General features: G+C 45.7%; 2 protein-coding genes and 1 pseudogene across 5 annotated transcripts in view; 2 read left to right on the top strand and 1 right to left on the bottom strand.

Annotated features, from left to right (window-relative positions):
- The window catches only part of LOC119270537 (cysteine-rich receptor-like protein kinase 10), a 5442-nt gene extending 3997 nt beyond the window's left edge, over window positions 1-1445 (top strand). For 2 of the 4 annotated variants that reach the window (XM_037552540.1, XM_037552541.1), the window contains exons 8-11: window positions 172-382; window positions 461-698; window positions 819-969; window positions 1052-1445. In XM_037552540.1, the coding sequence (XP_037408437.1) occupies window positions 172-382; window positions 461-698; window positions 819-969; window positions 1052-1357 (906 nt within the window). In that variant the 3' untranslated portion in view covers window positions 1358-1445. The remainder of the gene's footprint in view (window positions 1-171; window positions 383-460; window positions 699-818; window positions 970-1051) is intronic. The other 2 variants (XM_037552542.1, XM_037552543.1) reach the window with 2 other exon arrangements.
- An 871-nt stretch (window positions 1446-2316) lies between these two features.
- On the bottom strand, window positions 2317-6551 carry LOC119270536 (cysteine-rich receptor-like protein kinase 10). Its single transcript, XM_037552539.1, has 8 exons — window positions 6364-6551; window positions 5307-6267; window positions 4800-4910; window positions 4522-4703; window positions 3659-3869; window positions 3346-3583; window positions 3108-3258; window positions 2317-3021 (listed from the first exon to the last, which is right to left on the bottom strand). The coding sequence occupies exons 2-8, from the start codon at window positions 6235-6237 to the stop codon at window positions 2695-2697; spliced, it is 2151 nt and encodes a 716-aa protein (XP_037408436.1). The 5' UTR covers window positions 6238-6267; window positions 6364-6551; the 3' UTR covers window positions 2317-2694.
- Window positions 6552-11383: 4832 nt separating this feature from the next.
- LOC119273148 overlaps window positions 11384-14899 on the top strand; it is a 69394-nt pseudogene continuing 65878 nt past the window's right edge.

Genomic DNA, 14899 nt, shown 5'->3' with positions numbered 1-14899 from the left:
TATTTCGACGGGGGACTAAATCTCAGAAGGAAACAGAAGTAATGCAGTGAAACAGAATGTTAAGAACGTGTATTGGATATGTGATGCTCTATATCCTCACATGGATGGCCACTAATCCTCTTTCTGTCATTACCATAAAATGCCTCAGTTTATTGTTGTACATACTTGCAGGGCCAATTACCAGATGGAATGGAGATTGCTGTTAAAAGGCTTGCCTCACATTCAGGACAGGGTTTCACAGAATTCAAGAATGAAGTTGAACTTATTGCAAAACTACAACACAATAATCTGGTAAAGCTCTTAGGATGTTGCATTCAGGGAGAGGAAAAACTATTGGTGTATGAGTATTTGCCAAATAAGAGCTTGGACTTTTTTATATTTGGTACGCACATTGTAGTTTTTATTCGTATTTTTGGACTGTGATTCATTCATACTCTAAAATGCACTTTCTAATGCGTAGATGAAAACAGAACAACTTTGGTTGATTGGGAAAAAAGACGTGTCATAATCGAAGGGATAGCCCAAGGTCTTCTATATCTTCACAAGCACTCTCGATTGCGCATCATACACAGAGATCTCAAGGCCAGCAACATTCTCTTGGACCAGGACATGAATCCTAAAATTTCTGATTTTGGCCTGGCGAAAATTTTCAGCTCCAATGACACTCAGGGAAGCACAAAGAGGGTAGTGGGAACATAGTAAGCATACCTTTGTTTTACAAATTACAACATATATAGTGCCTACAATACCATTTTTAGGTAATGTACCACATTGTAATTTTAGATATAATATTGTCTTGTGCTTCTAACTCATTTCAGTGGTTATATGTCTCCGGAGTATGCATCTGAAGGCATTTACTCAATCAAATCCGACGTGTTCAGCTTTGGTGTGTTGTTTCTTGAGATCCTTAGTGGAAAAAGGAATTCTCGTTTCCATCAATGCGAAGACTTTCTTAACCTTCTTGGATATGTGTGCATTTTCTAAACTCTCGCATACGAGTGTATTGTTTTCTAGACTGATGTTTCTTTTATCATGTATGTGATGAAAATAGTTTATTTGCTTCTTGCAGTCATGGTATCTCTGGGAAGGAGGAAGATGGCTTGAGCTTCTAGATGTATCAATTGTTACGGAGGTCCATACAACAGAGGCTAGAAGGTATATTAACATTGCACTGATGTGCGTACAAGAGAGTGCGGATGATCGACCCACCATGTCAGATGTTGTTGCAATGTTAAACAGCGAGAGTGTTATTATTCCAGAGCCTAATTCTCCTGCATACGTCAATGTAAGAGTATCTAAGGTTGTTCCATGCAGTAATAATGATGTAACCATCACCGAAGAGCCAAATGGAAGATAGTTGATAACTTCGTATCTCAGTTGTACACTAATCCACACCGAACTCTAGATGTTATCGCTACATTATCTGCTGAAGACGCTTAATTTCATCCCTACATGTGTGTAGTCATTATGTAAAGTGCTTAGGGGTGCGTCCTCATGCACCGTGTCAAAACTCATAGAGGCGCAGCGTAAGCTTGTCTAGAAGATATTGAGACGTTTATAAAGTGTATCTATCCTCGCATAGATGTTTTGGTCGATGCTGTTACTCATTGTATCTACCGTAGTTGAGATGCTATATTGCGTCCTAAATAATTACAGTACATTTTATTTTAATATCACCTTATTCTTAGGTATACCACCCAAGAATTGGGCATATGAAGACAAACACATTATTATAAACGATAAAAGTAGTAGAAAAATACAATGTGCTGTTGGAAAGAACTAGCAGGTTGCCAGGTCATCATATTTGGTCTGTTCAAAGTATCCAAAATATATATTTATACACTTCATACTATATGATTAAAATAATATAAAATACAAACATAACTACTTATCTCATGGAAGGTACAAACTTGCCACATAAATTTTAAATTTTGCTTCAAAGTTTAAATCCTGCACGGTCAATGAACTTATCCACCGTTAGCAGGATATAAATATCAAAAGATCTCCTTCGTGTTTGTCTTATCATGACAACTCCACGGAAATGCTTCTTTTCGTAACAGTGTGTAACTGCTACGACCTCAAACAGCAGCACCGGAACCTTATCAGTTACGTCGAGGTTTCCATGATACTAACAGGCATACCAATATTCTAGTTAGCCATGCATGCCAATGGAATTATCTTGGAAGAAAACATGGAAGGCGCATATAGATGCAACACATACTTTACCCAGCAGGATTCAGTTAATGCATCTGCTGTCAGGTTGAAATCCTTTGGATTTCAAGTCTTCTTTTTAAAGTCTACAGCAGCAGCCACCAGTGCAAAAATGCATCTGTTATCAGATTGAAATCCTTTGGATTTCAAGTCTTCCTTTAAAGTCTACAGCAGCAGCCACCAGTGGAAAACGATGGTGCGGTGCACAAAAGCTAGTAAATACTACCCGTAATGCTTTTCCTACACGACCACCACTGCAGTAATAATGACAGTATTAACCCACATATCAATACAGCCTATGCATACCGACAGAGCTTCATTCACCGCAGGAGAGAACAACCGCTACAGAGATACGCCGGTCGTCGTCCTTCATAACCAAAATATGATAGGCTTACTTGGTCTGCCCTAGTTCACTTGACCTGGTCTGCCCGCCTGCTGTCTGATTGCTAGCATTCCCATCAACAACTGAATCAAAGTGATCAATTATCTGCCATCTGGCTCCTCAGTGATGGTCAAGTCATTATTACTGCAGATGGTGTCGGCATTATTACTGTATGGAACACTACCCGATTCATCTTCCTTGGATACCCGTAGGTTGAAGTATGCCGGATGTTTAGGCCCTGGAAGACTAACATTCTCGCTGTTTAACATTGCGACGACAGTCGACATGGTTGGTCGATCGTCTGCGCGCTCTTGTACACACATTAGCGCAATGTTAATGTACCTACTAGCCTCCGCTGCATGGATCTCCTCAACAATCGATGCTTCTAGAAGCTCAAGACATCTCCCTCCTTCCCAGAGATGCCATGACTGCAGAGAATTTGTCAGCATGAAAAAAGTGACTTTGGTCGAAAAAGTAATGGATATACGTGTGCGAGAGTTCGCAAAATGCTCACATATCCAAGGAGGTTAAGAAAGTCTTCATGCTGATGGAAACCAGAATTCCTTTTTCCACTAAGGATCTCAAGAAGTAACACACCAAAGCTGAAAACGTCAGATTTGATCGAGTAAATGCCTTCAGATGCATACTCCGGAGCCATATAACCACTGAAATGAGTTGTAGGCACAAGTAAAATATTGTATCAAAAATTTAAAGGTTGATGAATTAGCTGATTAATTGTTTCATACGCTTACTATGTTCCCACCACCTTCTTTGTGCTTCCTTGAGTATCATTGGAGCTGAAAATTTTTGCTAGCCCAAAATCAGAAATTTTAGGATTCATGTCCTGGTCCAAGAGAATGTTGCTGGCCTTGAGATCTCTGTGTATGATGCGCAATCGAGAGTGCTTGTGAAGATATAGAAGACCTTGGGCTATCCCTTCAATTATGACACGCCGTTTTTCCCAATCAACCAAAGTTGTTCGGCTAACATCTGCAGATTAGAGAGTGCATTTTATAGTACGGATGAAACGCGGTCCAAAATATGGTTAAACTACATTGTGCGTACCAAAGATGAAGAAGTCCAAGCTCTTATTTGGCAAATATTCGTACACAAAAAGTTTTTCCTCTCCCTTAATGCAGCATCCCATGAGCTTGACCAGATTACTGTGTTGTAGTTTTGCAATAAGTTCAACTTCATTTTTGAATTCTGTGAAACTCTGTCCTGAATGTGAGGCAAGCCTTTTAACTGCAATTTCTGTTCCATCTGGTAACTGGCCCTGGAAGTATGTACAAAACTGGAGGCATTATATTTTACTGAAATTACAGAAAATGGATTAAATGCCATCCATGGGAAAGGACTTTTTGTATATACAGCAAATAGCATACCAACATCAAAATATCCAGTACATGGCCTTAATATTCCATTTGAGTGCATTACTTCTATTTCCTCAGAGTTTCAGTCCACTGCTGAATAGTGCAAAATAAACATTTTATCAAGAGTTTCTTAATTTTTTTCCTTTCTAGTTTAGGGCTACGTTAGGTTTCTTATGCTAATCATATTTGGTTGAGATACATTTATAAAACTGGATTTTAGGCTATATATAATATATGCTGATCAAGCAATTGTATGTAAAAAAATTCATTCTAGGGCATCGATAATATAATGGAAAGCGTGCGGCTTCGCATTTTTCACTGTAGGTTGCTAGTACAGGATGAGTGATATGATAACTGCCATTGTGGATACGAGAGCTTATATTATTTTCCAAGGTAATTTACAAAACTAGGAAAATCATAGTATGATTCATTATAGATTGGACTACTGTAATTAGTGCTATTGTAAGTATATAATGATGATTTTTAGGAAACCGTGAGTTAATATATATTTCAGAATGAACATATGATTGAATCTTTTCAAGACAATGCATTTACCTTGTAGACAGGGCCAAAACCACCTTTCCCAAGTAGGTTTTCTTTGGAGAAGTTGTGTGTAGCACGCAATACCTCAGATAAGTCAAACAGAGTGAACTCTGAACTCTTCCCTTCAAATCTCCAAACCAACGCGTCTTCTTCCGGCCTATTCATGGCAGCTTGATCATGTAAGATTTCCATTCCTAAATTAAGGGGGCACACATACAACGTTAAGGCTGACAACATAAATAAGTGGTAGTTTTTCTTAGAGGAATGTTGTAATAGTGATAACAACAAACCTTTTCTTCGCCTTCTCATCCATACAACAAAACAGATAACGCAGAGAAATATTGACAGTAATGGAGCTGCCACAGCGATAATCCAGAGTGGCCTCTGGCGTGAATTGCGTCCTAAGAAAAACACAAAGTCATATATAGTTTTCATATAAGTATAAAAACTAATTTATTTAGTGATAGAGGAAATGACAAATCAGTTGTAGGTTGTGGATCATCTCACTCAACCACAATTAACCAATTGAACATGGGTCGCCCCCCTTTGACCTTTGAACCATTCTGACTCTAGCATCTTTCCCCTTATCAACAAACATCCTTTTCTTCGTTATTGACTTAACTTAGTTCTTCTACTTATTTCTTTTTATTCATATATTCTTAAGCTCAGGTGTACTTGTCTAAAATTTTTGTTCCACACAAGATGTGTGGCATGTTACCTAAATTAATCAATCTAACTGAAGCCGAGATGTCATGTCCAGCCAGGGATCTGCTGGGAAGGATGAGACTTTTACATACCATGAATTTCTTTGGTGGTCGCTTGCGCCCCCGGAGGTGGTGGTGCCGCAACTGGCGACGGCGACTGCGACTGTGGAGATGGGTTCACGGTAATCAGTGGCGTGGTGTTGTTGATCGCCGGAACTTCAGATACCAGGTTGATAATACGCAGCATGGGGTCCCCTTGGAAGAATGGGAATATCTCGTACCTCATGGTACACCGTGTCCCCAGTACTCGACCACCTTTCTTACCATCCATGTATTTGACTGTATACTGGAAGTAAGGCTGCAAACATGCGGTGCAATCGTTGGCGGTCAGGTCTGGCGTGCACTGCATAAGGCAGTAGAGCGTAGGGAAGGAGTTGACGTCTAAGCGCGAGGTGGTGAACCTCCTCGAGCTGTTCGCGGCGGATTGAGCCGTGCTGTTCAGAAGCGTGAACAACAAGAGCTTGAAGGAGTCGGCTCTTGTCGGGATGTTCATCATCAAGCTCTCGATGCTCACAATGACAAGTATATGGTCATTGACAGTGGTGGCGAGAAAATTCTGGTTGGAGAACCTGAGCATGCAGGGATTGCTATCGTAGTACACGGTGGCATCCTTATAGTTCGCGCAGTGCTCCTGCCCGTCCTGGAAGGCGGTAACCAAACAGCCCTCGCAGGCAGAGGCGTTGGAGTCCCCGCGGCAGAGTGCGAGGGCGAAGATGACATTCGGAACATTGCCAACGGTGTCGGTGGCGAAGAGGTTGGTGCTTGACGCTGCTTTCTTCGGGAGGGTGGTTGAGAGGAGCTTGAGGTTGGTTTCGTAGGTGCTATTTGATTTGTAGTCGCCGCTCTCGCCACAGGATGGCCACAATTGGGCAGCAGTGAGAGGCATGAGGAGCAGGAGGAGGGGGAGGATAACCATGGCCATCCACGGATAACAAGGCAGATCCACGGATGATAGGAACCTCATAGCCAGGGAACTTGTAGAAACTGAAGAGTTCTAAAAACAAGGGAGACAAAAAACTAATGTTAGAACAGGAACATAATAACTAGTAAAAAGTAAAAATAATTAGAGAACTGGAAAACGCTAGCATACATCGAAGCTCCACCGCCCCAAGTTATAAACTCTGGATCCTCAATAAGCGATGGAACGCCAACCTGCTCAGAACTGCAAAGACAGCATGCTATTGCTGGCAAGAATTCTCAGAATTCAGAACCTGTGGAGCTAGAAGAATATGCTCCTCTGTTTGCGGCACCAGGCCGTCAGGAGTTGGTAGTCAGATACACAGAGAAGGGATCGGAACACCATCATCCATTTGTAGCTCTGGTGACCATGTTCTAGATATCACGCTGCAAAACTGAAGTCTTGTAAGCATCAAAGAAGTGTGTGCTCGACAATGAATTAATTAAGAGATCTAAATGCTCTAAATTTCAAAGTTCAGATGTCACAAGTAGCCATGCAGCTGATATCAGGGATTAAAGCTGGAGGTTGAGGAAGTCTACTCCAAGTCAAAAACAGGGTTAAGCTGGAAGTTCAGAAAGTCTATTCCAAGTCAAAACAGGATTAACCTGGAAGTTTAGAGTATTTAACCAAAAACTACCACAATTCACGGAAACGTGACAGAAAACTACCACTTTACGATTTTGTCCCGAAAACTACCATTTTTTTATTAATCCATGGCAAAAAACTACCAAGTGTGAAAACTGCTCGCTTTGCCTGGGTTAAACCTGAATCTGACTGCCCGACCCCACACATAAGCGGGCTAAAAATGCAATCAGGTCCCTAGTTTTTCTTAAAAAAAGCAATCCAGTCCCTGCGGGCCGACCGCTCCAGGCCCTCGCCGCCGCCGCCGCTCTCCGGCTCCCTCCGCCCACATGAGCTCCAGATCGAGTTCGGGCGCGACGGCGGCCATGGCTAGCTCCTCCAACCTCCTCTAGGATTTCCCATGGAGGAAGACCAGGGATAGTCCCCGTCGCCGGCGGCGAATGACGGCAAGAGGGACGGCGAAAATCAACCGGAGCATGTCAGCGCACGTTGCCCCAACCTCCTCTCCATATCCCTCGTCTTCTCTTTTTGGAGCAGGAGCTCTACAGCCATGTCGCGCCGCCGTCGTCGAGAGGAGAGCCTCGCCGCGCCCGGATCCGCTTCCTCAACCCTCCCATGGCTCAGCTCTCGCGGGGCAGGCTGTTGGTTGTCGCCGATGGCCCATGGGACGGCGATGCTTGACGTCTCCTCCCGGTCGAGCGGAGGCAGCGGCGCGGGTGAGGGAGGCGGCGGGGCGGAGATTTTGGCTGGATCCGGCGAGGAGGTGGGGCACCAGAGGTTGGGGAATGCAGATCGAGCAGCGGAGATGCTCCAGCGTCAAGCAGGTGCGGCGGCGCGACGGAGGAGAGAGAGGTTAGGGGAGGGAGGGAGAGAACGACGGGAGACAGAGAGAGGGAGCAGTGGAGAGGTTCCTGGTGAGGCGGCCGTGTCCTAAGGGTAGCGGGGAGGCGCGGTTGGAGGAGCTAGCCATGGCCGAAGTCGGCGAGCTTGAGCGCGCCGGTGGCGTCGTCGAAGGCGGCGTGGAGCACGACCGGGTGCAGGCTGCAGGGACTGGATTGCTTTTAAAAAAAAAACTAGGGACCCGATTGCATTTTTAGCTCGCTTATGTGTGAGGTCGGACAGTCAGATTCGGGTTTAACCCAGGCAAAGCGAGCAGTTTTCACACTTGGTAGTTTTTTGCCACGGATTAATAAAAAAGTGGTAGTTTTCGGGACAAAATCGTAAAATGGGAGTTTTCTGTCACGTTTCGATGAATTGTGATAGTTTTTGGTTAAATACTCGCAAGTTTAGGAGGTCTTTCTTCATCAAGTCAAAACGCGCCTGGTATATCTTCATTTGATAGTTCGCTGAGCTTCGCTCGGACAGGCACCCGAAAATTCTGAACTCAACGTGTCGTTTAGGGTGAGCAAAATCCAATATTTTCTCTTCATCAGGCTGAATAAAGAATCTAGCCCCGCGAAAAGAATAAAAAAATCCTAGGGGCTTACCACTGGATTATGGGGATGGGATTGCAGATAGGGCCTGTGGGTTCTCTATGGTTATGGATAGGGGCTTATAGACCACAAAGCTTTGCATTGCAGGAGAAACTGTCTTAAACCATGGGGAAAAAATGGGGGAAAAGGAGGTGATTTCGTACCGGGCTTACCACCTGAAGTGGAAGAACGATGGCGTCGCCTGCGCGCGGCCTCCGTGCTCCTCTCCGGCACGTCGCTGACGGGCGCCGGCGCTCGCTCCCCTCCCCTGCTCGCTCCGCTCGCCAATGTATCCTCCGGTCCAGGCGGCGTGGCCCGGAGATGTCGGCAGAGTGGGGAGTGGGGGAGGAGCAGCCACTCGATTCAGTGGACGACGGCGGCGCAGTCGGAGTGCACTTCTTTTCAGACTTGGGTGGACTGGACGAGGAGAATGACTGGCTGACCACGAGTCTCCGCCGTCCGTCTCTCTCGCACTGCCGACCTGCTGGCTCAGTGGGCTCACACGGGCCTGCTTCCAACGTTAGCCTGGCCGCCTCCAGCCTTAGCCGCAGCATTCTAACTAATACCGTGTCAGCCCAGACCACATGGCTAGAGATGCCATGACTGCAGAGAATTTGTCAGCATTTGCTCTTTTTTTTAGATATTATTTTTGAGTTTTGTTAGAGTTTGTGCCCTGCTTAGAGAGACGAGGCAGTGGTGACTCTCTGAAGATGAAATGAGGTTCTCCCCCTAGCCCCCATCCTGATGGTGCTTGTAGCGTCAACAGAGGGCGTGTGAAGCTTTGCCTCCGGCAGATCTCATGGGATTAGATCGGCGTTTGTCTTTGGTGGATCCACATGGATCTGGAATTAGTTCGTCTTTGTTCGTATGTCTACTGGTTGGACCCCTTCGATCTACAAGACTCTTCATCGGTAGCGGTTGCTATTCTGGTGCGCTGGTCCCATGGGGCCATAGCACGATGACTTTCCGACAGTTTATTAAAAAAGGTTTGCCCGGTCCGATGTGGGAGAGGCTATGACGGCGGCGTGCCTTCGGCTCGCTTCAATGCTTGTAGTCGTCGCTAGGTGGTCTAGAGACATGAATGTATTTTTTTAACTCTGGTGCTTTTTTTACTACCTTAACAGTTGATGAATAGATCAAAAAGAAATTCTCGCAAATAAAAGAACATTTTCAAGACACACTCGCCGCACATATATTGGATGTTTTGGTCACCACTGGTCTTCTTTCTTAAATTATTATAGCTTTTTATTTATTATAAGGGAGAATCATATTTAGTCTATTTAGTTTGTATTAATTTTCAGAATGAAATTATGTTTATATTATCAACAGAGAATATTTTGGGGCACAAAAACAGGATATGATGATGGCCCCGGCTAAGATACTTTCATCAACATGAGAAAGTGATACTTGTGGCCTCATCAGCATGAGAAAGTGATAGTTGTGGCCTCATCAACATGAGAAAGTGATAATTGTGGCATCTTTCTTTTTAGGAACCGGAGTAACCACCTATAGTTAAGTTTTCTAAGTCGCAACCCATCAGCATGCACCTATGGATCTTTAGTTGGCGTGTATCATCTTACGAGAATACAATGTGATATAGATAGTCGAGAAGAAGTCTACATAAAAGCCTTTGCCCCAATAGATTCAAGAAGTGTCGATTTCAAGAACGCGGGTCTTATGACATGGCTTATATCTTTTACATGCAAACACCAATTCACGGAAGATTCAAAACTCATCTATAACAAAACCCATAACAGCAAGAAAATACAGTACTTTCACATGGGGGTTAGAACCACATTCATATCTTAGTTGGAGTCCTCGGCTAACCCTATGGAAAACCCTATTCCCGCGTAACATGTCGGGGGACAAGCAATCGACGAAGCCGGCACCATTGCGAGCACACAATATGTACAAATTTCGGATGCATGCAATGCCGTGTTGGAATGACTTGAACAAGCGAACCAACCTGTGGTTGGATGGTTAGAGGGACTGTGGTATCCCCAATCCATCAATGTTCAAGTCCTGGTGCTCGCATTTATTTCTGGATTTATTTCAGGATTTGTGGTGATGCGCATTCAGTGGGAGGAGACGTTCCCGACGAGGTGCCTTTGGTGACTTTGTAAATTTCAAGATGATATGTCGGCTCGGTCTTTCAGAAGTGCTCATAGGGATAAGTTGTGCGTGTGTGTTCATAGGGGTGAGTATATGCACATGTATATGAGCGCTTGCGTCTGTACTGTGTTAAAAAAAATGACTTGAACGACTTTCTTATTTTGCTTTTGATCATTTGATGCATGCACGCATCCTGCTGTGCATGCCCTTGGTAGACGAAACGAATAAATAAAAGGATAAACACATCCAGCTCACGCACGTTGTAAAACAACTACTGTGTCTACTTTGTTCTTTCTTTTTTATAGAAAAAAAGCGGGCTCATGATCAAGGTCATTACTAACTGGGACAAGGTTCTTTTTTTGCGAATCGACAAGGTTACTTACTTAATTACTTTAATTCATCTTTATTACTAGAAAAGAAGAAGGATTTTCCCTTTTTGCGGGGAAGAAAAGAAAAGGATTAATTAGCTGCCGCTCGCTGCCCTCAAGTTTGGAATGGAATGGAATTTTGGCGCCCGACCATGCATGCATTCTTTTCCCTTGGCTAAACTTTGTCCGATACTTGCGTGTCTTGTTCCTCCTCCTTTGGCCCTTCCCACGACCAACACGCACGACGTGCCATTCGATCCAGCATTTGCATCGGAACAAGAAAATAAGAGAGATATTATCTGAGAGAGGGAGAGAGAGAGAGAGAGAGAGAGAGAGAGAGAGGGGGGAGAGAGATGGCCGACACCGCTCGCTACCCTCAAGTTTGGAATGGAATAATGGAATTTTGGCGCCCGACCATGCATGCATGCATGCTTTTCCCTTGGCTAAACTTTGTCCGATACTTTCGTGCCTTGCTACGCTTAGGCATTCCTGGCTGCCAAACAAGACCCCTGCCGACCAACACGGACGCACGACGAACCATTCGAGCACTTGCATTGGGAAAAGAAACTAAGAGATAGAGAGATCTAGAGAGAAAGAGCGAGAAATCTAGAGAGAGAGATGGCCGACACCGCCAAGAGCACCGTGGACTCGCTGTTGGGCACCTTGGCTAGAGTCATCGGCAACGAGGCGGAGCTACTGGGCGGAGTCCGGCGCGACATGCAGTTCATCAAGGACGAGATGGAGAGCATGAACGGCTTCATCCTGGACGTGGCCGACCCCACGGAGCAGAGCAACCAGGTCCAGGCGTGGATGAAGCAGGTCCGGGACGTGGCCTACGACTCCCAGAACTGCGTCGACCGCTACGTGCAGACCTTCGGTGGCGGCCACGGCTCCTCAGCGGGCCTCCTGGCATCCATCCGCCGGGCGCCCCGTGTGGTGCGGACCATGCCGGATCGACACCGCCTCGCGGTGCAGATCAAGGAGCTCAAGGTCCGGGCGCGCGAGGTGGGGGACCGCTGAAAGAGGTACGGCATTCAAGCTCAGAAGATACAGAGCAGCAATGCCGTTGAAGGAGGGGGAGCAGGCGGCAAGCTCGTCCTGGAGGAGGAGGTGGTAAAGGAGGATGCATGGAGGCGCCGTGCTCTCGCCGAAGCTACCAGCCTCTTGGACACCGACGCCCAGGAGGTGACCGCTTGGGTGACCGGGGTCCGGGAACACCATCAACATCATCATAAACCACTTTTGAGTTCTGTTGCTAAATTGTTGGGCAAAATATATCCCACCGTCAAGATGGAGGAGCTGCAGAAGGACGTGGCCGCCATTGCAAGACAGGCGTTTGGCGATACGGACCCCGATAACATTGTTGATGCTACGGCCTGCCTTAGCAGACGAAGCAGTGACATCGGGTACATGGAGTTCAGTGTGGTCATCTCGTGGATCGTTCAGCTGCTAGGACTTGGCCGAAAAGCAAACTCAGAAGAAGATGGCGATTCCCTTGAGGAAGACAGAGAGAAAGAAATAAAGCCAGAACCAACAACCGTCGACGAGCATTTTAAGAAGGCAAAAACCCCGTGGGACATAATCCACGCGGAGAAGCACTACTCAAGGCAGCTCAAAACTTGGCTGGGGAAGGTATTCAACAATTTCATTGTCAAAGAACTAGTGCTGGGCAATGCCTTCTTGCAAGCTGCCGTAAAGCTAATACTGGGCAATGCATGGGTGCAAAAGTTCCTAGATGTTGTCGGTGCCACCGCCGCCGCCGCCACCATTAGCGCCTCTATCAAAAATCACGCACCCGCCGCAGTCATTGACTACATCAGAAGGAATGAATCCGGGATTGAGTCCGAGATTGCCTGGTTAAAAGATATCGTTTCAGACGGCCGCTTGTCCAAAGATGGACGACGGCCTAGACTCCTTGCAATTGTAACACCACCGGTTGATGTCCCCTACCCAGAAGACGAGGAGGAGCCGCACGCATACCGCCCCGCGACTAAGATTGCGAGGAGGGTGCATGACATCTCACTCGAAGCCAAGAATTACGACTGTGTGGCTTGGATCAACGCCAGGCGCTATTCAGGGCGCAAGGAGAGGCTCCAGCTCTTACTGCAACAATTGCTGCATCCCTCATCTGGTGACGATCAAGAGGTTGACCTCCATGTCGAGCCTCTCAAGACGGAGACGAGCACATGGAGTGATGAGAGATTGCAGCGAAAGATTCGTAGGCTGCTACAAGGCAAAAAGTTCTTGATTGTTCTGGCTGATCATGAGGATGTGGCACCATGGGAAGACATAGCGTCTGCTCTACCACGGCGTGGACAATATGATGATAATAGCACAGTCATTGTTACTCCAGTGATACAACAGTCAGTTCAATTTCACGGGTGGTATTTAGCCAGCTGGTTGTTCTTGCTCAGTGCCTCGCGCTATAAAGTGCACTTCTATTCACATATTGAAGCTCTAAGCAAGAAAGCCAATGAATTGCTGGTCGGTGGCCACGAAAGTGAAGAGTTGAAGAGCAATGTTAAAAGAATACTGGAGAAATGTCGTTGGGATTCCTTTTCCACAGGGTTGTTTCTCCATGCTCTGTATGCTAATCCTCGCAGAAGCAACAATGAATTGGTGGCGTTGCAGCATCGATTACAAGATTTCAACACAGTGAGTAATGCCAGGGAAATCATAAGGTTCTGCTACGACGACCTGCCCAGTCAGTACAAGAGTTGCTTGCATTACCTATCCATGTTCCATGGCCCCCATTATTCCAATATTAGGAGGGCAAGCTTATTAAGGCGATGGGCTGCTGAAAACCTCATCACCACACGGCATGCATTGGATGAAGCCGAGCGTGGCTTCAATGCGCTGGTTGATCGAGGCCTTGTTCTTCTCGGTGGTATCAGCCCAACAGGCAAAGCCAAGACTTGTAGGGTACATCCTCATGTCTTATCCTTCATTACCAATATGGCCTGTGAGGACTATGTTGGGAACACAGATCTGCTACCTGCTGACTTGGCTCCCCGCCTTTCCATTCGCAATAGAATGCAACTTCAACAACTCTCCAATCAGCAACAGGCCACACATTTCAACATGTGCCGGCGAATACCCAGGCGTACCACTCCAACGCAAGAAAAAAATTCTAAAGACCCCTTGCCTGACATAGTAATGTTTCTGAACTCACTGCCTGCATCTTCTCAACTGGGACTGATCAAGGTTCTAGACCTAGAAGGTTGTCATGGACTAGACAAGCAGAAACTGAAGAACATGTGCAACAAGATATTTCAGCTCAAGTATCTAAGTCTAAGGAACACAGATGTTAAGGAGCTGCCCAAGGAAATCGGCAAGCTCCAGCACTTGGAGACATTTGACATGAGGGGAACCAAGATAAAATCATTCCGTGTGAATGTCGTGCTCCAGAAGCTAGTGCATCTGCTTGCTGGTCACAAACACCTCATGGATCAAGCAGCTAGTGCCACTGGATCTAATGAATCATTTTGCAATCTTCAAATGCCTCATGGAATTAGGAGCATGACAAACATACAAGTACTATCCCATGTTGAAGTCTCTGATGTGAAAGAGTTGGATGCTGTTGGTCAGCTGCAGCAGTTGAGGAAGTTGGGAGTAATTATCCCTTGCAACAACCCTGATGTTATCACCCACTTGCTTTGAGTAACCGGGAAGCTAGATGAATACCTATCCTCGTTGTCGGTCCATATGGAAGTAGCAGAGGCTGATGTTGACTTGGATACAAAAGATCAAGATATCTCACACCCCAGGTCCCTTCAAAGCCTTAATATCGATGGCAAGATAGCAAGGCTACCTACTTGGATTAAAAAGCTTCATCGACTTTCCAAGATAGTTCTATGCCGTACCTCCCTGAAGGCTGATGATATAGAACTAGTCCTGGGTAAGCTTTTGCGGTTGCACACTGTTGTGCTGCGCTATGACTCATACAAAGACAACAAGCTTAATTTTAAGGAGAAAAGATTCGGACAACTCGAGCTTCTTGTCATTGATGGCTCAGACATCACCAAAATCAATTTTGATCCAGCTGCAGCTCCCAAGCTTGAGAGGATTGTTTGGACTTCCACTTCCAGTAGCAAGGCAGACATGTACGGGTTTGACAAACTCCCAAGCCTGAGA

The sequence above is a fragment of the Triticum dicoccoides genome, chromosome 3A (genome assembly GCF_002162155.2).
Source record: "Triticum dicoccoides isolate Atlit2015 ecotype Zavitan chromosome 3A, WEW_v2.0, whole genome shotgun sequence".
Lineage (NCBI taxonomy): Eukaryota > Viridiplantae > Streptophyta > Magnoliopsida > Poales > Poaceae > Triticum > Triticum dicoccoides.
The sequence above is the reverse complement of the archived record's forward strand: the minus strand, read 5'-3'. Positions and strand labels throughout refer to the sequence as shown.

Bases quoted from the DNA above. Each gene is read 5' to 3' on its own strand.
- LOC119270536 (XM_037552539.1), bottom strand. From the start codon at position 6,237: ATGAGGTTCCTATCATCCGTGGATCTGCCTTGTTATCCGTGGATGGCC. The intron at 4,704-4,799 runs GTTTGTTGTTAT...CCCTTAATTTAG, and splicing joins GATGAGAAGGCGAAGAAAAG to GAATGGAAATCTTACATGAT. The intron at 3,584-3,658 runs GTACGCACAATG...TCTAATCTGCAG, and splicing joins CTTGGACTTCTTCATCTTTG to ATGTTAGCCGAACAACTTTG.